This window comes from Patella vulgata, chromosome 2 (genome assembly GCF_932274485.2).
Source record: "Patella vulgata chromosome 2, xgPatVulg1.2, whole genome shotgun sequence".
Classification (NCBI taxonomy): domain Eukaryota; kingdom Metazoa; phylum Mollusca; class Gastropoda; family Patellidae; genus Patella; species Patella vulgata.
Genome location: NC_065880.2, coordinates 86,118,752 through 86,144,505, shown reverse-complemented (window position 1 = coordinate 86,144,505; position 25,754 = coordinate 86,118,752). Strand labels below are relative to the sequence as shown.

Sequence of the window (25,754 nt, the reverse complement as noted above, 5' to 3'; positions counted from 1 at the left end):
GATTCGGAAGCGGTCGGTTTGCTGTATAATATGCGTGTGAATGCCTTCTTTCAGGTATTGTAGCAGCTTTATCAGAGTCAACGCAAACACAGAACTGTTCAAGTTTACGTCTACACAAAGGACAAATTTTTTCTTTGCAGCCGAATTCGTCCTCCATTCTTTTTGTCAGACTCGTTATATCTCTTATTATTTCATATGATGCGTCGTTTTTATTGTCGTCAATTTCTTCGTAGACGTGATCATCAATATCAATATTTCTAGGGCAGGTAATGGCTGTTTCTATTGTAAAATAAACTGGACAATCAGATACTTTCTGTTTATCCTGAGTTATCTCCTCGTCGTATTTCAGTCTCTCATCAACCGGGTCTGATCTTCTTCGACAGCGTTTTTTAATCCAGCTCAACATCTTTGAATTCATCTAAAAACAAAACAGAAAACCAATGACACATGAAAAACACATTCTCAGTAAAAACAGACTTTAATTTGAGCGTTTGAATGTATTTAAATGCAAAATGATACATCATGTTTAAATTCAAAATGTTACATCCTGAAAATATACCTCTTATATGATATTCTAAATGGTTTTGTTTAATTGACTATAGTTGACCTAAGTATGTCATTACTTACCATGTACACAGAATATGTTATATAGTTGAGTTAGATCTATGAATTTAAAGTACCGATTCCTGTTATATATATTTATTTTTTTGTTATCAGTTTCTATTATTCTTCCTGGTATCTTGTTGAATTCAGAAGCAGACCGAGTAAGATAATGAACAGATCAACCCGCGACTTCTTTTTATATCTGTTGTACTTGATTACTAACACGCGCAGATTTAATCCGACCGTGTGAACGGCCATTTTCGTTAATCAATGATACGGGTATATTTACAAAAAAATATATTTTCTAGGTTGATAAAATCACACCGTCTGCAAGTCTAAATATCTTTTATAAGATTTAATTATTTTATAAAAACACACTTTATGGACCAATCAATTCCCTCAATTATCTGCACACCGCCATAATCTTATCGTCTACCAGTCTTTAAAACCCACATCATAGTAATGACGGATTAGTGAACACGTTTCACCCCAATAATATCAACTGGGATTAATCCAGCTATTAACAGACGTTTTACTGATTGACTGAACTGCAGTTACCAAAATCAGACGTACCCGTAATTGTCGTATAGTTGGGTAATGATTAGGGTATAATATTCGCCTAATATCTTTACCGCCATTAGAATTTAACATCAGACGTAGTTGTGATTGGTGTATAGTAATGATTAATGTATAATATACAGCTAATATATTTACCGCCATTATATTTTAACACCAGACGTGATTAAGATGGTTGAATAGTATATTAGTACATCTAATTATAGTTCAACACCAGACGTTTCAAATGATGGATGTTTACAAAACCTAATCCACCGTAAAGATTTTAACTATTAAACCGCTGTCTATGGTCGTGTATATTTTCGAGACAAATAGGCTTTGAACGGCTCTCTTAAAACAGGGTCCATATCTTTACGGTACTTTCAAAACATCAATAAGCACACTATTGAATACTGCGTTAGGACTATACGCCCTTTAAACAAAGTCTCGACTATTCTCGATAGACCTGCTATTTAGTATACAGATACTGTGATTTCTTCCCAAGCGATATCGCAAAGACTGTTGTATCGTCATAACTGAAGTCCATAGGGACGAACTACAGGACAAAAGGCATACGTGTCTGTCTTCATTAGGCCAGTCGGTGCAGAAAAGTAGGACGTTTACGATAAAGTGTGACTTACCAATTGTATCGTCATAACTGAAGTCCATGGTGTCATTGTTCAAAAATTACACAGATGATATACACAATCTACATAAAACAGACCTTATTGCGTTTCGTTTTAAATAGTTCAAAATTTTGTTTTACTTGTCTTTACTGCATTAGGATCTGAAGAGTTGTTATATAACCCGCTTTCTGGTTGATGTGAGGGATTAGCCAATGAAACGATCTATTACGGCGAGTTGAACGCTTACCCTAACTCACAATCTCGCCAACAATATTACATGCCCTAACCTTATATTACATTTCAGCGACCATGACGGAATCTTGAATTGGCCTTAATAATAATATACTGAGCGCCATGGAAAACGCATCACTTAGTTTTTCGCAGGGACGTCGCATGGAATTTACCAATGTTTGAAAGAAGGCCTGGGGCAAATTGTTCCATTCTTGGACAAGAGCAGCTTCTAAAGCAGCAATGATGTGCATCTGTGGTCTCCGATACAGACGGCGTCCAATCTCATCCCAGACATGTTCTATCGGTGCCATGTCTGGCCAGTCCAAGATATTGATGTTGTTAACAGCCAGCTAGTCCATACTAAAACGGGCGGTATGTGGACGTGCATTATCCTGTTGGAAGTGCTGAAGTTGTGGGTGCGCTCGAAACATCGGAACAACAATTGGTTGCAAGACATCATCACGGTAGGCTACAGCATTAATGCGACCCCTGCAAATGTGTAGGGCGGACCGGTGATGAAATGTGAAGCCTCCCCACACCATTACACTTCCCCCACCCCATCGATTCGTTTCGAAGACGCAGCAGTCTGCAAGACGTTCCCCAAGACGTCTCCACAGACGTTGACGACCATCAGCGTGATGAAGATGAAAGAGACTCTCATCAGCGAAGAGCACACTTTGCCAGTCTGCTCTTCTCCATGTCTGGTGTCCTTGAGCCAATATCAAACGCCACTGACGGTGATAATCCCTGAGGATAGCTCCAACATAAGGTCGTCGTGCACAGAGTCCTACTTCTCTTAGACGACGTCTTGCGTTGTTGGTCCTTGTCTTCCGACGACTGCTGCACCTGTTCGAGTCGCTGGGCGGAATCTGTCACGCAGATGAGTGACCCGGATGTAGCGGTCTTGAGCCTGGGTTGTAACGCGTTGTGGACCAGGACTTTGACGGTCACGTGTTGATCCAGTAACTCGAACACGTTCCACTAACCTTACAATAGTGGACTGATAACAATTGGAGTGTCTGGCAATAGCACGTGTAGACATGCCAGCCCTGGACATTCCCATGGCTTCATTCCGTTGATTTTCAGTAAGTCTCGGCATCTCTAGCTCGATTCATTCACACGTCCAACAACAAATTACGAAAGATTGACGTTTCAATCTGTGAATATTGGGTTTTTCATGTGCATCTCGTGCATTTTTTTTTTTTTTTTTTTTTGCACACGGGCCGATATTGTTTTGCGTTTGGGAGCATTGTGTGAAACAATAGTTCATAGTATTGCATAATATTATACATACAAAACCACCTAGTAATAAAATATTTGGGAAAAAAAGTGATGCGTTTTCCATGGCGCTCAGTATATTTTGGCCATATGCACCTGACGCGACCTTCCACTACTACCATTCAGATTTTCGTGTAGTATAGGTCATCGAAAGTATAAAAGACGAAACAAGATATAGATCTGTATTTTAATCAGATATAAGTCAACTTTAATTATTAGTTAAGTCACTTTATTCATTTGTACCTTCAGAGATAAACTGAATAAATAAATAAATACAAAAATAAATAAATATCTACATTAAATACAATATGTAGCACTAATTGGAAATTATAAATACGCATATTAACAAATTTAATAATTCTTATGTAACATATTGTTCAGATTATTCAATACGATTAGTCTTCTTGGCTTTTTAAAACAATTAATTCCGAATGAGTATTCATTATGCTCTATTTCTAAATGTCCAATTTTGAAGACAACCTTCTCAATGTTAGTGCTGATAACCGATTTTTCTTTCTGTGCGGTTTAAATAAAGGACTCCTTCGAGCTGTAGTTGATAAACAAGGCTCCTTCCCTTTAAATGTATTTTGAAATATATTTCGTGGTGATTTGATCACTGGAAATGAACTTAAACTGTGTCTACGTTTGTGTGGTATTTTAGGTTTAATGTCAATTTCTTCGTAATCATTTTCATCAATATCATCTTTAGTTAAAACATTCAGTCCGTTATGGTCATAATCGTAGTCTTGATTATCACTACTACCATCAAAATCAGAACCAACACTTTCATAAAACCCACTACTATCATCACCTGACATTGTGTCGGATTTTATCGGAGATTCCCGAGGAGGATTCGGAAGCGGTCGGTTTGCTGCATAATATGCGTGTGAATGCCTTCTTTCTTTTTGATAGAAGGGATTTGTGCCGAGTTCGTATATTTCAGGTATTGTAGCAGCGTTATCAGAGTCAACGCAAACACAGAACTGTTCAAGTTTACGTCTACACAAAGGACAAATTTTTTCTTTGCAGCCGAATTCGTCCTCCATTCTTTTTGTCAGGCTCGTTATTTCTCTTATTATATCATATGATGCGTCGTTTTTATTGTCGTCAATTTCTTCGTAGACGTGATCATCAATATTTATATCTCCAGGACAGGCAATGGCTGTTTCTATTGTAAAATAAACTGGACAATCAGATACTTTCTGTTTATCCTGAGTTATCTCCTCGCCGTGTTTCAGTCCATCACCAACCGGGTCTGATCGTCTTCGACAGCGTTTTTTAATCCAGCTCAACATCTTTGTTGAATTCATCTAAAAACAAAACAGAAAACCAATGACAAATGCAGGCTTCTTAAATAATTAAAAAAAAACACATTCTCAGTAAAAACAGATTTTAGATTTTAATTTCAGCGTTTGAATGTATTTAAATGCAAAATGATACATCCTGAAAATGTACCCCCTTATATTCTTAACCCTTTTTTATTAACTATCGTTGACTTAAGTATGTCATTACTTACCATGTACACAGAATATGTTATATAGTTGAGTTAGATCTATGAATTTAAAGTACCGATTCTTGTTATATATATTTATTTTTTTGTTATCAGTTTCTGTTATTCTTCCTGGTATATTGAATTCAGAAGCAGACCGAGTAATATAATGAGCAGATCAACCCGCGACTTCTTTTTATATCTGTTGTACTTGATTACTAACACGCGCTGATTTAACCCGACCGTGTGAACGGCCATTTTCGTTAATCAATGATAAGGGTATATTTACAAAAAATATATTTTCTAAGTTGATAAAATCACACCGTCTGCAAGTCTAGATATATTTTATAAGATTTAATTATTTTATAAAAACACACATTATGGACCAATCAATTCCCTCAATTATCTGCACACCGCCATAATCTTATCGTCTACCGGTCTTTAAAGCTTATATCAGAGTAATGACGGATTAGTGAACACATTTCACCCCAATAATATCAACTGAGATTAATCCAGCTATTAACAGACGTTGTACTGATTGACTGAACTGCAGTTACCCAAATCAGACGTACCCGTATTTGGCGTATAGTTGGGTAATGATTAGGGTATAATATGCACCTAATATCTTTACCGCCATTAGAGTTTAACACCAGACGTAGTTGTGATTGGTGTATAGTAGGGTAATGATTAATGTATAATATACAGCTAATATCTTTACCGCCATTATAATTTAACGCCAGACGTAGTTAAGATTGTTGAATAGTATACTAGTACATCTAATTATAGTTCAACACCAGACGTTCCTATGATGGCTGTTTACAAAACCTAATACACCGTATTTTTATTATGACAAAGAGAGAAATTGACCCGCCCTCTCATCTCACGACAGCGATTTTATGTGTGTTTTAAGGAGACCTTTTTTTTTTATGATTGGTGTATAGTAGGGTAATGATTAATGTATAATACACGGCTAATATCTTTACCGCCATTATATTTTAACACCAGACGTAGTTAAGATTGTTGAATACACTAGTACATGTACATCTAATTATAGTTCAACACCAGACGTTCCGATGATGGATTTTGGCCATCTTGGATTTTAACACTTTCAGGTGCGCAAAATTTGATAACCTTGAGATTTTATAAAGTACACCTCAATAAACGCAAAAATGCATAAAAAAAAGTTTTCTTGCAATATTTGGGGATAAATCATAAATTGTCTGGACTATTAGTATTAATATTCATTTAAAATAGTAAACTATAGTATTTAAAAATTGACATATTTATTATAAATAATAATATCGTCATTTATAAAGCCCGTTAATACTGAAGAAAACAAAAACAGTTTCTAGGACGCTGTTGGTTATATTCACTGATTATTTAGACATCAGGGTTTTGAAATAAGAATGTTTTGAGGTGAGATTTAAAATGGCCCACATACGTTAATTGTTTCATTGATTGTGGTAGTCTATTCCATAGAAAAGGACCAGCATAAGAAAAAGAACGTTTTCCAAGTTGTAAGTTTATGGCTGAAGATTTCAGATGTTTCTTTTTCTGAGAACGGAGATTTCTGCTGGTAGTATAGGGTTCTACAAAGCTTTTTATATAAGATGGAGCTTGGCCGTTTAGGGCTTTGAAGAACCTAATTGTTTGCTGAATTGGCAGCCAATGTAAAGATTGCAATACAGGGGAGATGTCTTCATGTATTCTAGTTTTAGTGAGGAGTCGAGCTGCTGAATTTTGAAAATGAAATGAAATGAAATGGAGTTTAACGTCCTACTGTTCTGCTCCTAACCTGGGCTAAAGAAGACGGGCATACGCCATACAGTGTGCTATGAGAGAAATTTTGCCCGGACAGCGGCACTACGGCCTACTCTTATATCGAATTCCAACTGCCAAGGGATCTTTTACGTGCACGCCAATGTGTACACGGGACCTCGGTTTTTCGTCCCATCCGAACGACTAGACAGCTTTCCTTGTCAGCCCCTCCGTCTGAATTTTGAACAGTTTGTAGTTTGTTAATCTGATAGTCTGGTAAGCCATATAGTGAACCATTATGGTAATCTAGTTCAGTTGAGATAAATGCGTGAATGAATTTTTCTTTATTTTCATAATTGAGATAACGTTGGCTCTTTCCAATTCGATGTATATGATAGAATGCGGTGGAACAAATACTTTGTATGTGATCTCTAAACGTTAAAAGGGGGATAACTCCGGAGCAACTGGTTGGGGAGCACTGGAAATCGATATGGCGCGTCTTCTCTCAAACTCTAGCAATGACAAGGACCGCATCTCTAAAACAGAAAATTAGTGAACGCTGCAAATCGATAGGTGTCATCTTGTCAGGGTGCCTATGCTTCATGTCAAATTTGAAAGGAAGTCTTCAAAAGCCCTAGTCCTTATCGTGTAAACACTAAATGTTCCTTTCCGAATGATAGTAGGGTGGGGGATACCTCTGCAATAAAATGTCGTATAACAGTAAAAATTGGAAAACTTTATGTCAAAAATTCGAGCCTGTATCGCGAGAGCAATTGTTGACAGAAGGACAGTTGCGACAAAATACGCCAAAACTATGTGTGGCCGTGTAAAAATCTTGTTGTTTGTTGTTGTTTATTAAAGATTTAACGTCAAATACAATAAATATGATATTATGTACCAAGTTGATGATTTAATTAAATTATTTTATTTACACTAAAAGGGTTGAAAATTGGTAAAAACACAAAAATAAAAAAAGTCCTTGTAAATCAAAAGGTCTCCTTAAAACACACTTATAAAATCGCTGTCGTGAGATGAGAGGGCGGGTCAATTTCTCTCTTTGTCATAATAAAAATACGGTGTATTAGGTTTTGTAAACAGCCATCATAGGAACGTCTGGTGTTGAACTATAATTAGATGTACTAGTATACTATTCAACAATCTTAACTACGTCTGGCGTTAAATTCTAATGGCGGTAAAGATATTAGGCGAATATTATACATTAATCATTACCCTACTATACACCAATCACAACTACGTCTGGTGTTAAACTCTAATGGCGGTAAAGATATTAGGTGAATATTATACCCTAATCATTACCCAACTATACGCCAATTACGGTACGTCTGATTTTTTTAACCGCAGTTCAGTCAATCTGTACAAGGTCTGTTAATAGCTGGATTAATCCCAGTTGATATTATTGGGGTGAAGTCTGTTCACGAATCCGTCATTACTCTGATATGGGCTTTAAAGACTGGTAGACGATAAGATTATGGCGGTGTGCAGATAATTGAGGGAACTGATTGGTCCATAATGTGTGTTTTTATAAAATAATTAAATCTTATAAAAGATATTTAGACTTGCAGACGGTGTGATTTTATCAACCTAGAAAATATATTTTTGTAAATATACACGTATCATTGATTAACGAAAATGGCCGTTCACACGGTCGGATTAAATCTGCGCGTGTTAATAATCAAGTACAACAGATATAAAATAAAGTCGCGAGTTGATCTTTTCATTATCTTACTCGGTCTGCTTCTGAATTCAACAAGATACCAGGAAGAATAACAGAAACTGGTAATTAATAAAAAATATATATATAACAGGAATCGGTACTTAAAATTCATAGATCTAACTCAACTATATAACCTGTGTACATGGTAAGTAATGACATACTTAAGTCAACTATAGTGAATTAAAAATATATATTTAGAATATCATTAGGGGGTACATTTTCAGGATGTATCATTTTGCATTTAAATACATTCAAACGCTCAAATTAAAATCTGTTTTTACTGAGAATGTGTTTTTCAATTACTTAAGAGGCCTGCATTTGTCATTGGTTTTCTGTTTTGTTTTTAGATGAATTCAAAGATGTTGTGCTGGATTAAAAAACGCTGTCGAAGACGATCAGATCCGGTTGGTGACAGACTGAAATACGATGAGGAGATAACTCAGGATAAACAGAGAGTATCTGATTGTCCAGTTTATTTTACAATAGAAACAGCCATTACCTGTCCTGAAAATATTAATATTGATGATCACGTCTACGAAGAAATTGACGACAATAAAAACGATGCATCATATGATATAATAAGAGAAATAACGAGCCTGACAAAAAGAATGGAGGACGAATTCGGCTGCAAAGAACAAATTTGTCCTTTGTGTAGACGTAAACTTGAGCAGTTCTGCGCTTGCGTTGACTCTGATAAAGCTGCTACAATACCTGAAATATACGAACTCGGCACAAATCCCTTCTATCAAAAAGAAAGAAGGCTGTCACACGCATATTATGCAGCAAACCGACCGCTTCCGAATCTTCCTCGGGAATCTCCGATAAAATCCGACACAATGTCAGGTGATGATAGTAGTGGGTTTTATGAAAGTGTTGGTTCTGATTCTGATAGTAGTAGTGACAATCAAGACTACGGTTATAACGATAACGGGCTGAATGTTCATAAAAATGATGTTTTAACCAAAGATGATTATGAAAATGATTACGAAGAAATTGACATTAAACCCAAAATAACACACAAACGTAGACACAGTTTAAGTTCATTTCCAGAGATCAAATCACCACGAAATATATTTCAAAATACAGTTACAGGGAGGGAACCCTGTTTGTCAACTACAGCTCGAAGGGGCCCTTTATTTAAAGCGAACAGAAAGAAAAATCGGCTATCAGCACTAACATTGAGAAGGTTGTCTTCAAAATAGGACATTTAGAAATGAAGCATAATGAATACTCATTCGGAATTAATTGTATTAAATAGATTAATCGCATTGAATAATCTGAACAATATGTTACATCGAGTTATTAAATTTGTTTATATACGTATTTATATTTTCCAATTTGTTTATATGCGTATTTATAATTTCCAATTAGTGCTACATATTGTATTTAAAGTGAATATTTATTTATTTATACATTTATTTATTTTTGTATGTATGTATTTATTTATTCAGTTTATCTCTGAAGGTACAAATCAATAAAGTGACTTAACAAATAATTAGTATTGGTTTATATTGTGTAAATCGTCCTGACTATTTCATCGAGATTGTTTCACTTTGTCAGTGGTGCAGGACAAGCTGTCTAGTTGTTCGGATGGTACAAAACTTTTGTGATTTAATAATGTACACCTAAATAAACGCAAATATGCATAACGCAAAAGTTTTTTTTGCAATATCTGGGGGTAAAATCATAAATTAGCTGGACTATTAATATTCATTTAAAAGAGTAAACTATAATATTTTAAAATTACCATATTCAATATAAATAATAATAATATCGTCATTTATAAAGCGTGTTAATACTAAGAAAACAGTTTCTAGGGGGCTGTTGGTTTTTATATTCACTGATTATTTACAGATCAGGGTTTTGAAACAAGAATGTTTTGAGTTGAGATTTAAAATGGCCCACATACGTTAATTGTTTCATTGATTGTGGTAGTCTATTCCATAGAAAAGGACCAGCATAAGAAAAAGAACGTTTTCCAAGTTGTAAGTTTATGGCTGAAGATTTTAGATGTTTCTTTTTCTGAGAACGGAGATTTCTGCTGGTAGTATAGGGTTCTACAAAGCTTTTTATATAAGATGGAGCTTGGCCGTTTAACACTTTGAGGACTAAATGGAGTAACTGGAACTTAATTTTGTGCTGAATTGGGAGCCAATGTAAAGATTGAAATACAGGGGATATGTGTTGATGTTTTCTAGTTTCAGTGAGGAACCGAGCTGCTGATTTTGAACCTGTAGTTTGTTAATCTGATAGTCTGGTAAGCCGTATAGTGAATCATTATGGTAATCTAGTTTAGTTTAGATGAATGCGTGAATGAATGTTTCTTTATTTTTATAATTGAGATAACGTTGGATCTTTCCAATTCGATGTATATGATAGAAGGTGGTGGAACAAATACTTTGTATGTGATCTTTAAACGTTAAAAGGGGGATAACTCCGGAACAACTGGTTGGGGAGCACTGGAAATCGATATGGCGCGTCGTCTCTCAAACTCAATGCCCCGCGTCAAAGACTCTAGCAATGACAAGGACCGCATCTCTAAAACAGAAAATTAGTGAATGCTGCAAATCGATAGGCGTCATCTTGTCAGGGTGCCTATGTTTCATGCCAAATTTGAAAGGAAGTCTTCAAAAGCCCTAGTCCTTATCGTGTTAACACGAAATGTTCCTTTCCGAATGATAGTGGGTGGGGGGTGGATACCTCTGCAACAAAATGTCGTAGAACAGTGAAAATTGGAAAACTTTTTGTCAAAAATTCTAGCCTGTATCGATAGAGCAATTATTGACAAAATACAACTAAACTATGTGTGGCCGTGTAAAAATCTTGTCGTTTGTTGTTATTTATTAAAGATTTAACGTCCAATAAAATACATATGATATTATGGACAGGTTGATTTAATTAAATTATTTACACTTAAAGTGTTGAAAAGTGGTAAAAACACAAAAATATAAAAGTCCTTGTAAATCAAAAAGTCTCCCTAAAACACACTTATAAAATCGCTGTCGTGAGAAGAGATGGCGGGCCATCGTCTCTCTTTGTCATAATAAAAACAAGTTAAAATCTTTACGGTATATTAGGTATTGTAAACAGCCATCATAGGAACGTCTGGTGTTGAACTATAATTAGATGTACTAGTATATTATTCAACAATCTGAAGTACGTCTGGTGTTAAAATATAATGGCGGTAAAGATATTAGCTGTATATTATACATTAATCATTACCCTACTATACGCCAATCACAACTACGTCTGGTGTTAAACTCTAATGGCGGTAAAGATATTAGGTGAATATTATAAGATATTAGGTGAATATTATACCCTAATCATTACCCAACTATACGCCAATTACGGTACGTCTGATTTTTTTAACCGCAGTTCAGTCAATCTGTACAAGGACTGTTAATAGCTGGATTAATCCCAGTTGATATTATTGGGGTGAAGTCTGTTCACGAATCCGTCATTACTCTGATATGGGCTTTAAAGACTGGTAGACGATAAGATTATGGCGGTGTGCAGATAATTGAGGGAACTGATTGGTCCATAAAGTGTGTTTTTATAAAATAATTAAATCTTATAAAAGATATTTAGACTTGCAGACGGTGTGATTTTATGTATAGAAAATATATTTTTTGTTAATATACACGTATCATTGATTAACGAAAATGGCCGTTCACACGGTCGGATTAAATCTGCGCGTGTTAATAATCAAGTACAACAGATATAAAATAAAGTCGCGAGTTGATCTTTTCATTATCTTACAGATAACTAATAAAAATATATATATAACAGGAATCGGTACTTAAAATTCATAGATCTAACTCAACTATATAACCTGTGTACATGGTAAGTAATGACATACTTAAGTCAACTATAGTGAATTAAAAAAATATATTTAGAATATCATTAGAGGGTACATTTTCAGGATGTATCATTTTGCATTTAAATACATTCAAACGCTCAAATTAAAATCTGTTTTTACTGAGAATGTGTTTTTCAATTACTTAAGAGGCCTGCATTTGTCATTGGTTTTCTGTTTTGTTTTTAGATGAATTCAAAGATGTTGTGCTGGATTAAAAAACGCTGTCGTCAAAGACGATCAGATCCGGTTGGTGACAGACTGAAATACGATGAGGAGATAACTCAGGATAAACAGAGAGTATCTGGTTGTCCAGTTTATTTTACAATAGAAACAGCCATTACCTGTCCTGAAAATATTAATATTGATGATCACTTCTACGAAGAAATTGACGACAGTAAAAACGACGCATCATATGAAATAATAAGAGAAATAACGAGCCTGACAAAAAGAATGGAGGACGAATTCGACTGCAAAGAACAAGTTTTTCCTTTGTGTAGATGTAAACTTGAGCAGGTCTGCGCTTGCGTTGACTCTGATAAGGCCGCTACAATGCCTGAAATATACGAACTCGGCACAAATCCCTTCTATCAAAAAGAAAGAAGGCATTCACACGCATATTATGCAGCAAACCGACCGCTTCCGAATCTTCCTCGGGAATCGCCGATAAAATCCGACACAATGTCAGATGATGATAGAAGTGGGTTTTATGAAAGCGTTGGTTCTGATTCTGATGATAGTAGTGATAATCAAGACTACGGTTATAACGATAACGGGCTGACTGTTCATAAAAATGAAGTTTTAACTAAAGATGATGATGAAAATGATTACGAAGAAGTTGACATTAAACCCAAAATAACACACAAACGTAGACACAGTTTAAGTTCATTTCCAGAGATCAAATCACCTCGAAATATATTTCAAAATACAGTTAAAGGGAAGGAACCGTGTTTGTCAACTACAGCTCGAAGGGGTCCTTTATTTAAACCACACAGAAAGAAATGAAATGAAATGAAATGGGGTTTAACGTCCTACTGTTTTGCTCCGAACTGGGCTAATGAAGACGGGCATACGCCATACAGTGTGAGGGACATTTTGCCCGGACAGCGGCACTACGGCCTACTCTTATATCGAATTCCAACTGTCAAGGGTCTTTTACGTGCACGCCAATGTATACACGGGACCTCGGTTTTTCGTCTCATCCAAATGACTAGACAGCTGTCCTTGTCAGGCCCTCCGTCCTGCATCACTGACAAGGGGAAACCACGCCGGAAAATCTGGATGAACTTTCTCGGCCAATGCAGGGATCGAACACCCGACCTCCAGGCTAGCGAGCCAGCGCCTTACCCACTTAGCCACCGTGATCCCCCACACAGAAAGAAGAATCGGTTATCAGCACTAACATTGAGAAGGTTGTCTTCAAAATTGGACATTTAGAAATAGAGCATAATGAAACCGTATTCGGAATTAATTGTATAAAGAAGCCATGAAGACTAATCGTATTGAATAATCTGAACAATATGTTACATAAGATTTATTAAATTTGTTAATATGTGTATTTATCATTTCCAATTAGTGCTATATATTGTATTTAATGTGGATATTTATTTATTGATACATTTATTCAAATTTATTTTTTTACGTATTTATTCAATTTATCTCTGAATGTACAAAAGAATAAATTGACTTAACAAATAATTAGTATTGGTTGATATTGGGTAAATCGACAGGCCAATTTCTACCGTATTGCATGTACTGTTTGTTCTATACGTCTTTTACTTTACCGTTAGCAAGCTTTGCCTGATAGCGAGATAGAGAGAGAAATGAGGTTTAATGTCCACGTACGCGCTGTATCATAAGGTCTGTCATTGAGTCAACTGGCATTTTGTCCATTCATCGGTTGTACGTGACAAGAAGTAGAATCGCCTGTCCAATCTCGAGGGTTTTCTCCGGGTCCTCCGGTTTCCCCCCGCCCCCACTGCTAAAAATACGGCTACGCGGCAAGCGAATTATTGAAATAAAATTGAATCATATGTTAGTCCCGAAATGACATAGTTTGTTTTGAGTGGACGTTAAACCCCTCTCTCTCTCTCTCTCTCTCTCTCTCTTCGTACAACCATCGGATCAGTCACGTGATTGCATTGTGTTATTCTCAGTAGGATTACTATTATCGATTCAGTTCGTGCTTTACTGCTGACTGGCTGTCTCCTTTATTTGATTTTGTGAATTTTTTGAAGTTCAGTATTAATATTAATTGATTTGAAACTTTATAAGTATCACAACAGTTTATTGGAGCTTTATCGGGATACAGTTTAATACGGTACGTGTATTTAGTACAGAGACAGAATCAAATTTGGCGTGAGGTGCAGTGGTTTCTTTTGCAATTTGTTTGGGGTCACTCCACTTGAAATGTGGTTCCAGACAGGAATATAGGGAGGTCTGAGAAGAATTTTTTTTAACTATAGATCTTTTTTCTAAATCCAATATCTTGTGGAAATCTTGTGGTGAAAAGTTCCACACAAATGTCCCCAACCCTTGACTGTCCAACCTCGTAAGTTTTCTCCGGGTCCCCCAGTTTCCCCCAGCCGATAAAGATAAATATGCACACGCGTATTATTCAAATAAAATTGAACTGTATGTTAGAACCCAATTGACTTAGTTTATGTCGACAAGCTGACAAATCCCCAAAACAATTTTCTCGGTCAACAATTGGGTTGAACTTGGGACCTCATAGTTACTGATCTCGCGTTTTACTCACTGATCCAGGTCGGAAATGAATAAGGATAACCATAAAAATAACATAATTCAATAAGTTATAAAACATATTTCACTGATATATCATAAAACAATGAACGCCAATGCAAAGAGTAAAAACAACAATGATGTCGATTGAACGAACATAACAAAATAAATAAAACATTTATCAATGGACGGTATATTCATTATGTGGCGTAGTTTAGATATTGTTGCTATCGATCCCTGCATTGGCCGAGAAAGTTCATCCAGATTTTCCGGCGTGGTTTCCTCTGTCAGTGATGCAGGACGGAGGGCCTGACAAGGACAGCTGTCAAGTCGTTCGGATGGGACAAAAAACCGAGGTCCCATGTACACATTTGCGTGCACGTAAAAGATCCCTTGGCAGTTGGAATTTGATATAAGAGTAGGTCGTAGCGCCGCTGTCCGGGCAAAATTTCCCTCATAGCACACTGTATGGCGTATGCCCGTCTTCATTAGCCCAGGTTAGGAGCAGAACAGTAGGACGTTAAACCCATTTCATTTCATTTCAGATATTGTTAGCTGTTATTTGGTTACTTTCATTTGGGTTCGTGGAAGCAACGCTGGCTAACGCATTATGACGCTGACCATTTTATGAAAACAAAAATGCTATAAACTGTATCACGTGACCAAGGTTTTCGTAAAACGGGGATGACTCATGAACAACTTGTCGGGGGGCGCTGGAAATTGAAAAAAATCCGTCAATAACTATAGCGTTCACAAGGTTTTCGACACAGCAAAAGAAAGTCGCAGAGCGCTGATTATCGACAGTGCTCGTTCTCTAATGACCACAATGCTTCAACCAATATCTGAGAAAAAACATGCTATAAACTGTATCACGTGAACAATTTTCGTAAAAAGGGGGATAACTCAGGAACATCTTGTCGCGGGACGCTGGAAATTGATATGTTGCGTCTTCTCTCCAACTCAGTGCTTCGCGTCAAAAACTCTAGCATCTATCGCGTTAACGAGACATTGTGATGCCAGAGTGACAAGGACAGCATCTACAAAACAGAAAATTAGTAAACGCTGAAAAAAACGATAAGGGTGATCTTGATGTGGTGCCTATGCTTCATGCCAAGTTTGAAAGGAATTCTTTAAAATCTCTAGCCTCTATCGTGTTAAAGCTAAGCTAAATGTTCCTTTCGGAATGATAGGGGGGGGGGGGGATACCTCTGCAATAAAATGTTATATAACAATGAAAATTGGAAAATTTTATGACAAAAATTCTAACCTGTATTGCTAGAGCAATTGTTGACGGAAGGACAGGGGTGCCGACAATATACGTCAAAACCATCTTGTTGTTGTTTATTACAGATTTAACGTCCAATACATTAGATATGATATTATGGACCAAGATGATTTAGTTAAATTATTTACACTTATAGGGCTGAAAATTGGTAAAAACACAAAAATAAAAAAACGTCCTTGTAAATCAAAAAGTCACCTTAAAACACGCTTATAAAATCGCTGTCGTGAGAAGAGAGGGCTGGTCAATTCTCTCTTTGTCATAATAAAAACAAGTTAAAATCTTTACGGTGTATTAGGTTTTGTAAATATCTATCATAGGAACGTATACTATTCAACAATATTAAATACGTCTGGTGTTAAAATATAATGGCGGTAAAGATATTAGCTGTATATTATACATTAATCATTACCCTACTATACGCCAATCACAACTACGTCTGGTGTTAAACTCTAATGGCGGTAAAGATATTAGGTGAATATTATACCCTAATCATTACCCAACTATACGCCAAATACGGGTACGTCTGATTTTGGTAACTGCAGTTCAGTCAATCTGTACAAGGTCTGTTAATAACTGGATTAATCCCAGTTGATATTATTGGGGTGAAGTCTGTTCACTAATCCGTCATTACTCTGATATGGGCTTTAAAGACTGGTAGACGATAAGATTATGGCGGTGTGCAGATAATTGAGGGAAGTGATTGGTCCATAAAGTGTGTTTTTATAAAATAATTAAATCTTATAAAAGATATTTAGACTTGCAGACGGTGTGATTTTATCAACCTAGAAAATATATTTTTGTTAATATACACGTATCATTGATTAACGAAAATGGCCGTTCACACGGTTGGATTAAATCTGCGCGTGTTAGTAATCAAGTACAACATATATAAAAAGAACTCGCGAGTTGATCTGTACATTACTCGATTTGCTTCTGAATTCAACAATATACCAGGAACAATAATACATAATAGGAACCGGTTCTTAAAATTCATTGATCTAACTCAACTATATAACATATTCTGTGTACATGGTAAGTAATGACATACTTATATAAGTCAACTATAATAAATTTTAAAAAAACATTTAGAATATCATGTAAGGGGGTACATTTTCAGGATGTATCATTTTGTATTAAATACATTCAAACGCTCAAATTAAAATATGTTGTTCCCGAGAATGTGTTTTTCAATTACTTAAGAGGCCTGCATTTGTCATTGTTTTTCTGTTTTGTTTTAGATGAATTCAAAGATGTTGAGCTGGATTAAAAAACGGTGTCGAAGACGATCAGACCCGGTTAGTGACAGACTGAAATATGACGAGGAGATAACTCAGGTTAAACAGAAAGTATCTGGTTGTCCAGTTTATTTTACAATAGAAACAGTCATTACCTGCCCTAAAAGTATTAACATTGATGATCACTTCTACGAAGAAATTGACGACAGTAAAAACGACGCATCATATGAAATAATAAGAGAAATAACGAGCCTGACAAAAAGAATGGAGGACGAATTCGGCTGCAAAGAACAAATTTTTCCTGTGTGTAGACGTAAACTTGAGCAGTTCTGCGCTTGCGTTGACTCTGATAAAGCTGCTACAATACCTGAAATATACGAACTCGGCACCAATCCCTTCTATCAAAAAGAAAGAAGGCTGTCACACGCATATTATGCAGCAAACCGACCGCTTCCGAATCTTCCTCGGGAATCTCCGATAAAATCCGACACAATGTCAGGTGATGATAGCAGTGGGTTTTATGAAAGCGTTGGTTCTGATTCTGATAGTAGTAGTGATAATCAAGACTACGATTATAACGATAACGGGCTGAATGTTCATAAAAATGAAGTTTTAACTAAAGATGATGATGATGAAAATGATTACGAAGAAATCGACATTAAACCTAAAATAACACAGAAACGTAGACACAGTTTAAGTTCATTTCCAGAGATCAAATCACCACGAAATATATTTCAAAATACAGTTAAAGGGAGGGAATCTTGTTTGTCAACTACAGCTCGAAGGGGTCCTTTATTTAAACCACACAGAAAGAAGAATCGGTTATCAGCACTAACATTGAGAAGGTTGTCTTCAAAATTGGACATTTAGATAGAGCATAATGAACACTCATTCGGAATTAATTGTATTAAAAAGCCAAGAAGACTAATCGTATTGAATAATCTGAACAATATGTTACATAAGATTTATTAAATTTGTTAATATGCGTATTTATCATTTCCAATTAGTGCTATATATTGTATTTAATGTGGATATTTATTTATTTATACATTTATTCAAAATATTTTTTTACGTATTTATCTCTGAATGTACAAAACAATAAATTGACTTAACAAATAATTAGTATTGGTTGATATTGGGTAAATCGTCCTGACTATTTCATCGCGATTTTTCTACGTTGTTTCCCTTTGTCAGTGGTGCAGGACAAGCTGTCTAGTTATTCGGATGGGACGGAAAACCGAGGTTCCATGCATACATTAGCGTGGACGTAAAAGATCCATTGATATAAGAGTAGGCCTTAATGTCACAGCCCGGGCAAAATTTCCCTTATAGTACACTGTATGGCGTATGCACGTCTTCTAGCCCAGCTGGAGCAGACCAGCAGGACTTTAAACCTCATTTCATTTCATTTCATTTTGTCCTGCCCATTTCTGCTCCACTGCATGTACTATATTGTTTGTTCTATACGTGTTTAATGTACAGTTAGCAAGCTTTGTCTGACAGTGAGAGAGAGAGAGATGGGATTTAACGTCCATTCGACACAAACTAGGTCATTTCAGGACTAACACATGGTTCAATTTTATTTCAATAATATTTTGGCATCTGTTTCCAACAGATGTGTCTATTTTGAGTCATTCTGCGTTTACATCATGATCCAAGGCTACAGGACAAGAGTATTCTCCCCTTTTTAAAAAAAAAAATAACACACATCAATTACTACATCATAACATGGCCAGCGAACGATTGTCCTGTCAGGTCGCGAACTTGAGGGTACATATCGTCGCTTACACAATCTGCTTTCGATAACATGTTCATACTTGAGCATTAAATGCTACATATAAATACATTAACATGACAAGACCATAATCAACTCTTGATGCCAAAAGATGGATTCAATTCTATACTAGATTAGAATAGTTTGACCATTTAATGATATAATTAAAAACTGGAGAAATGAGGCCAATACTTGAGTAACAAGTGGTTACGATCAATACTATTTCTAAAATCATTAGCATTTATTTCTATACTAGCAGAATGCCCGGCTTCGCTAAAAACTCCGAAACCGGAAGTGGTAGACTAACGCCACCTGGCCTATGTTACTCCCCGGTCCGAGGGCATGCACTCCTTTTCTGTTTACAAAATCGTTTTCATTTTCATTAGGTGTGGCAATTTTAATTTGAGTTCCGTCTACACAGCCAAGTACTTTCGGGAATCCTGAAAAACAAAGTTATAGACCTACTTGAATTATTGTTGTTATCACTTTATTATTTATAATAGATTGTCGTGGTTTGCTTGAAATAAAATAAACTGTTCACAGATGAGGGCACAAATATGAACATTTTCTACTTGCAGTTTCATATTGTTAGTCTAGACTCTAATATTAGATTAGTAATATCTACAAAATGTCATGATTACGCGAATAATAGTTTGTATTTTGTAACAATCTATTTAACATTACCTTGTAAACATCAAAGGAATGCTAATCCAATTCCATCATCAGGTGGGGTCCTCCTTCCTTGGCTGTTTCGGCGCTAATCCACAACAACCTCCAGAGGTGCGCCGGCTCAGGTGATCAATCTGAACCTGGAACTGGATGGCCTACACGGCTCCGATGTCTCAGCTGATGTCATTGCTGTTCTTCTGTAACTGAATGCTGTTCTGTATATCTAAATCTGTCCATTATCTACACAATAAATGTTCATTGTTCTAACACTTTGTACTTTTCCACACTTCGTCTCTTTTCCTCCAAATCCACTGTGATGCCACTTCTGCTTCTCTACACACTTCTGTAATCAGTTTCTTCCTCTCTGCTCCTACTACTCCCAAGGTCCTAAGTGCCCGCCACATTGACTGTCCTGCAAAGCCCCTGCATCCGACTTCTATTGCCAAACACCACGTCCTCCATCCCCGCTGTTTGCAATCCTCTACTAGCTGCTGGTATTTTGCCATCTTTCTTTCATAAGCTTCCTCTATTCTGTCTTCCCATGGGACTGTCAGTTCCAGCAAGACCGCCTGCCTAGTTCCCTGTGACCAAAGGACTATATCTGGTCTTAGCGATGTTGCTGCTATTTCTGCTGGGAAACTCATGCGTTGATGTATGTCTGCTGTCATCTGCCAGTCTGATGCTGTTCCAAGTATCCCTAAACCTTCTGCCTGGATGTCTTTCTTTTCTCCAGCCCTCACAAAATTTACAAATGTGATGTTCTTCTGCATCTTTCTCTTCTTTCTCCTGGTGGTATCCAACTTTGCTGCTATTGTTTTCAATACACTGTCGTGCCTCCATGTATATCTTCCATCTTTCAATGCGACTGGGCATGCTGACAACACATGCTGTAGAGATGCTGGTTTGTCTTTGCATAAGGTGCACGTTGGGTCTTCTATCAACCCCCAGGTATAGAGGTTTGATGGGCTTGGTAAAACATCATACACTGATCTTAGTAGAAAACTCAATCTGTATCCCTCCATACTCCAAATCTCGCTCCAGGTCAAAGCCCTGCTTCTCGCTCCTTGCCAGTTCAACCAACTACCCTGCTGTTTCATTCCTACTGCCTTAACATTCCTACTCTCTTCTTCCATCTGTCGTATTTCCTGTTGCACCAGTTCCCTCCGTCCCTTCTCATTTGCTGTATCCCACCTTGGTTTTGTTGTCATACCAAATCCCTGTCTACCAACTGCTGTTACACCAACGATGACACTGTGCTTTAGCCTAGTCTCAGCTTCCTTAACTGCTTCCTCTGCTTTCCATTTTCTTCCTGTCCTGATCTTTACTTTGGCTCCTCTCACTTTAGCATCTTTGCTGTCTCTCAACGTCATAACCTGTCTTGTCTTTGTAACTTTATACTCTTCTGTCAATGCCTTCATTGGTAATTGTAGCTTTGTTCCTGTGCTGTACAATCCAATGCTGCTGAAACTTCTTGGCACACCCAACCATCTTCTTAGGCATGCACTGATCTTTCTCTCTAAGGCCTCAACTTTGGACAATGGGAACTCGTAAACTAGTAGTGGCCACAATATCCTTGGTAAGACCCCATGTTGATATATCCAGGCCTTATATCTTCCTGGGAGCCCACTTTTGTCTATCTTCGTCAGCCATTCTACCAATTGCACTTGAACTTCACCCATGTTTACCATATCTGCTAGTGTTGCATCAAACTTTTTACCTAGGCATTTCACTGGTTTCTCTCCAACTGTTGGTATCTTTTCACCTGCTAACTCAAATGTCTCATCTTGCACTTTGCCTTTCCTCACTATCAAACTTCTAGATTTACTTGGTTTGAACTTCATCCTGGCCCACTTAATCATCCTTTCCAATTCCTCTAAAGTCCATCTTCCCTCTATGACTGTTTTTGCTGTCACTGTCATATCATCCATAAAAGCTCTTACTGGTGGTTGCCTGACCCCTGATGACAATAATGGTCCTCTACTTGGTTTTTCTACTGATTTTACAATCAAGTTCATTGCTGCTGCAAACAGGACTACTGATACTGTACACCCCGTTAGTATTCCAACCTCAAGTCTCTGCCAAGCTGTGGTGAAGTCTCCAGCTGTGAACCTCATTTCAATCTTGTCAAAATACTCTCGGAGCATAGTTCTGATAGTTGGTGGAACATGATACCTCTCCAATGTCAGGTCTACTAGTTTGTGAGGTATGGACCCATAAGCATTAGCCAGATCTAGCCAAAACACTGCTAAGTCACTTTTCTTCTCCTTTGCTTCTCTTAAAATCTGTGTAATAACGCTAGTGTGTTCGATGCAACCAGATACTTCAGGCATGCCTCCTTTCTGGACTGCGATGTCTATATATTCGTTGCCAAGCAGGTACCTCGTTGTTCTCCTTGCTAAAAATGCCAGGAATATCTTCCCCTCAATGTTCAATAGGGAGATGGTTCTAAACTGTTCAACTTTCCTGGAGTTCTCTTCTTTTGGTATAAAACATCCTTCTGCCTTGTACCATGACTCTGTCATCTTTCTCCTTCTCCAAATTACTTTTAATAGCTTCCACAACCTTCTGATCAGTCTGGGACAGTTCTTATATACCCTATATGAAATACCATTTGGTCCTGGTGCTGACCCTGCTCTTGCCTTTCTCACTACGTCCTGCACTTCTTGGAACTTCAGGTCTGACTCATCAAACTGTTCTTTTGGCTCCTCTGGTGTTAACAATTTCTCACATTCTTCCAGATCTTCTCCTCGTCTCTCATCACTGTGGGTCTTCCTGAGATGTTCTTCCACTTCTTCCCTCGAGTTTTCCAGTTTGCCAGATCCTCTCGCTCCAAATAATCGCTTCATATACTGAAATGGGTTTGCTGTAAATGTTGTTCTCTCCTTTGCCTTTTTCTTTCTATCTCTTCTATGCGTTTCTGCTCTGTTAAGTGTTTTAAGTTTCTCCCTAGTTTCCTTTCTTAACTGCTGTAATGGTAACCTTTCATTCTCATTGGCGACTTTGTACCTCTTCTTTAACCTTCTCAGGTCTCCTCTCAATTCCTTGATCTTCTTCTGTCTCCGGTTACTATGGCCTAGTTTTGTTGGTTGTTTCCCTTGTGGTACCACTCCAAATCTGTCCTTTCCTACGCTGTAAATAATGGACGTCATTGCTGTTATCTTTCTGTCTACACTGCCTGCTAATGTTGCCTCTAAGATGTTTTCCAAATCTTCGTCAAGCGCTTTCCAAGCTGCTTTGTCTGCATTCGTTGGCCATTTGATCTTCTCTTTGCGTGGCTCATTCTCTTCTCTACGGGTTGTTGGTTCTATCCCGTCTTCTTTACGGACTGTTGTTTCTATCCCGTCTTCTCTATGGACTGTTGGTTCTATCCTCTCTATCTCTTCTGCCTCGTCAAGTTGTTCTACCTCTGTAGGCTGTTCCTCGTGCTCATCCTCACCCTGGGTCACAGGGAGGCTATCATCACTGTGGTTTGCTTCCTGGATGGTCTCCTCCTCCGTCTGACCAGATCTCTCTGTGCGTTGATTGCCAGAATGGGGTTGCACACATTTCATTTTACTTTGATGGATCTTCAAACCTCTAGAATTCTTACAGACTTTACCACAAAAACATTTACATCCGTTGTTCTGGTTCGTTGTCCTTGTCGGTTCCATAGTCGTTTCCTGGTCCTGTCCTATGGGCTGTTCATCCTCCCTCGCTCTCGCACAGCCCCGAGGGTGTCTTAGTATATATCGTTCCATAGCGTGTAAAATGGGTTCCCCTTCACAGGAGATGCACTTTGACTTGCCAAGCCTCATGCCCCGGTTACCAGTCTCTCCTGGCTGCCTCCTGTCTCTCCAGGTTGCCACTGTTCTCTTCACAGTCGTCAACCAGACTTTCCTGGTGGTCACTGGGTTTCCAGAAGTTGATTACCTTGTAAACATCAAAGGAATGCTAATCCAATTCCATCATCAGGTGGGGTCCTCCTTCCTTGGCTGTTTCGGCGCTAATCCACAACAACCTCCAGAGGTGCGCCGGCTCAGGTGATCAATCTGAACCTGGAACTGTATGGCCTACTCGGCTCCGATGTCTCAGCTGATGTCATTGCTGTTCTTCTGTAACTGAATGCTGTTCTGTATATCTAAATCTGTCCATTATCTACACAATAAATGTTCATTGTCCTAACACTTTGTACTTTTCCACACTTCGTCTCTTTTCCTCCAAATCCACTGTGATGCCACTTCTGCTTCTCTACACACTTCTGTAATCAGTTTCTTCCTCTCTGCTCCTACTACTCCCAAGGTCCTAAGTGCCCGCCACATTGACTGTCCTGCAAAGCCCCTGCATCCGACTTCTATTGCCAAACACCACGTCCTCCATCCCCGCTGTTTGCAATCCTCTACTAGCTGCTGGTATTTTGCCATCTTTCTTTCATAAGCTTCCTCTATTCTGTCTTCCCGTGGGACTGTCAGTTCCAGCAAGACCGCCTGCCTAGTTCCCTGTGACCAAATGACTATATCTGGTCTTAGCGATGTTGCTGCTATTTCTGCTGGGAAACTCATGCGTTGATGTATGTCTGCTGTCATCTGCCAGTCTGATGCTGTTCCAAGTATCCCTAAACCTTCTGCCTGGATGTCTTTCTTTTCTCCAATGTATGTGTCATTGTGTATTAGATTTATCAAAACACTTATCGTAAAATTCAGCGGTGTCAACATCGGAAATAAAACATCGATAAACAAGCCTCTCGGTCAGTTATGTCACCGCCAATGAAGGCCTTCGTTTAGTGGCGCTGTGGTATTTACAGTCCAGTTCACTACAGACGAGGGTAAGTTGGGTGATTTAGCAATGGACTTGTCGGTGATGATATTTTTAGATTGTGGGTTATTATATAATTGCGGCGGAGACGTGAATGGGGCACAAGATAAATGGTGAGAGAGAGAGAGAAATGGGGTTTAACGTCCACTCGACACAAACTAGGTCATTTCAGGACTAACATATGGTTTAATTTTATTTACATAATTCGCTTGCGCGTAGGGGTCCTTGCCACGTACAACCGGGGATTCGAAAAAGATAAATGGTAAACACAGTGTACGTACGTGCAATTTTTCTGAACCCTTCCATAACACGCTTAGCATCTTCTCCGACGGGAAACTTTATAAAATGCACCAGATTCCGAATGATGGCAGAACAAACCCTCCGGATGCATCGGAAGGTTGTGGGGCGGGACACTCTCAGAGTGTCCGCAACCAATAAATGGAAAGCACCCGTTGCCAAAAACCTCAGGCAAATCAATACTTGCACCTTAGGCAAAATAGCACAACTTCCCCTTGTGGGGGATTTTATACTTTCCCTTACCTCTTCTTCTATGAAAAGGATAGACCCCCGACTAAACCGAAAACGTTCAAAAAGCTCGTCATCCTCCAAACGGTTTAAGGGGTCATCCCTTTCATAGAAGACTCGAGGCCTAGGGAGTTGGCGTCGTCTCAAGCGTCTAAATCGTCGTACGGCGGCCATTCTACTTTAGACTTAAGTACGCTTAGCAGCTTTCTCAAATAACTTTCTCAACTTTGAGAACAAAAATGTTCTCAAATTGTTTTGTGAACTCCATTCATTTTGAGAATTTTCGATTTGAGAAAATTCTCAAAATTGAGCATAGATTTGTACTTAAGTATGCTTTGTGAACTCGGGGCCAGAAGCCCATCTTTTCCCGTTAAAATCACAACATCAATGTTGATTTAAATAGGCAAATAATTCATGTTTTCCAAGTTGAAGATTTTGGATGATATTGAGTTATAGGCTTAGCTACTTTAATGACACTGTCTAATTTTATAACGCATCACACAAATAGGTCAGCTATAGTATTGAAACATCTGATAATTTTAATAAGTACCATTATATTACCCGTCCTACACACACGCTGTTTTGGGCTGAATCTATTTGTT

The 25,754-nt window shown here is 37.8% G+C and overlaps 1 protein-coding gene across 1 annotated transcript; it reads right to left on the bottom strand.

Moving 5' to 3' along the window:
• Positions 1-3,538: 3,538 nt before the first annotated feature.
• On the bottom strand, positions 3,539-25,107 carry LOC130010648 (uncharacterized; the record flags this gene model as incomplete). Its single annotated transcript, XM_056098406.1, has 3 exons — positions 3,539-3,549; positions 19,494-19,595; positions 25,017-25,107. Coding segments are annotated over 3 exons (204 nt in total), but the record flags the coding sequence as incomplete, so codon positions are not given.
• Positions 25,108-25,754: the final 647 nt, after the last annotated feature.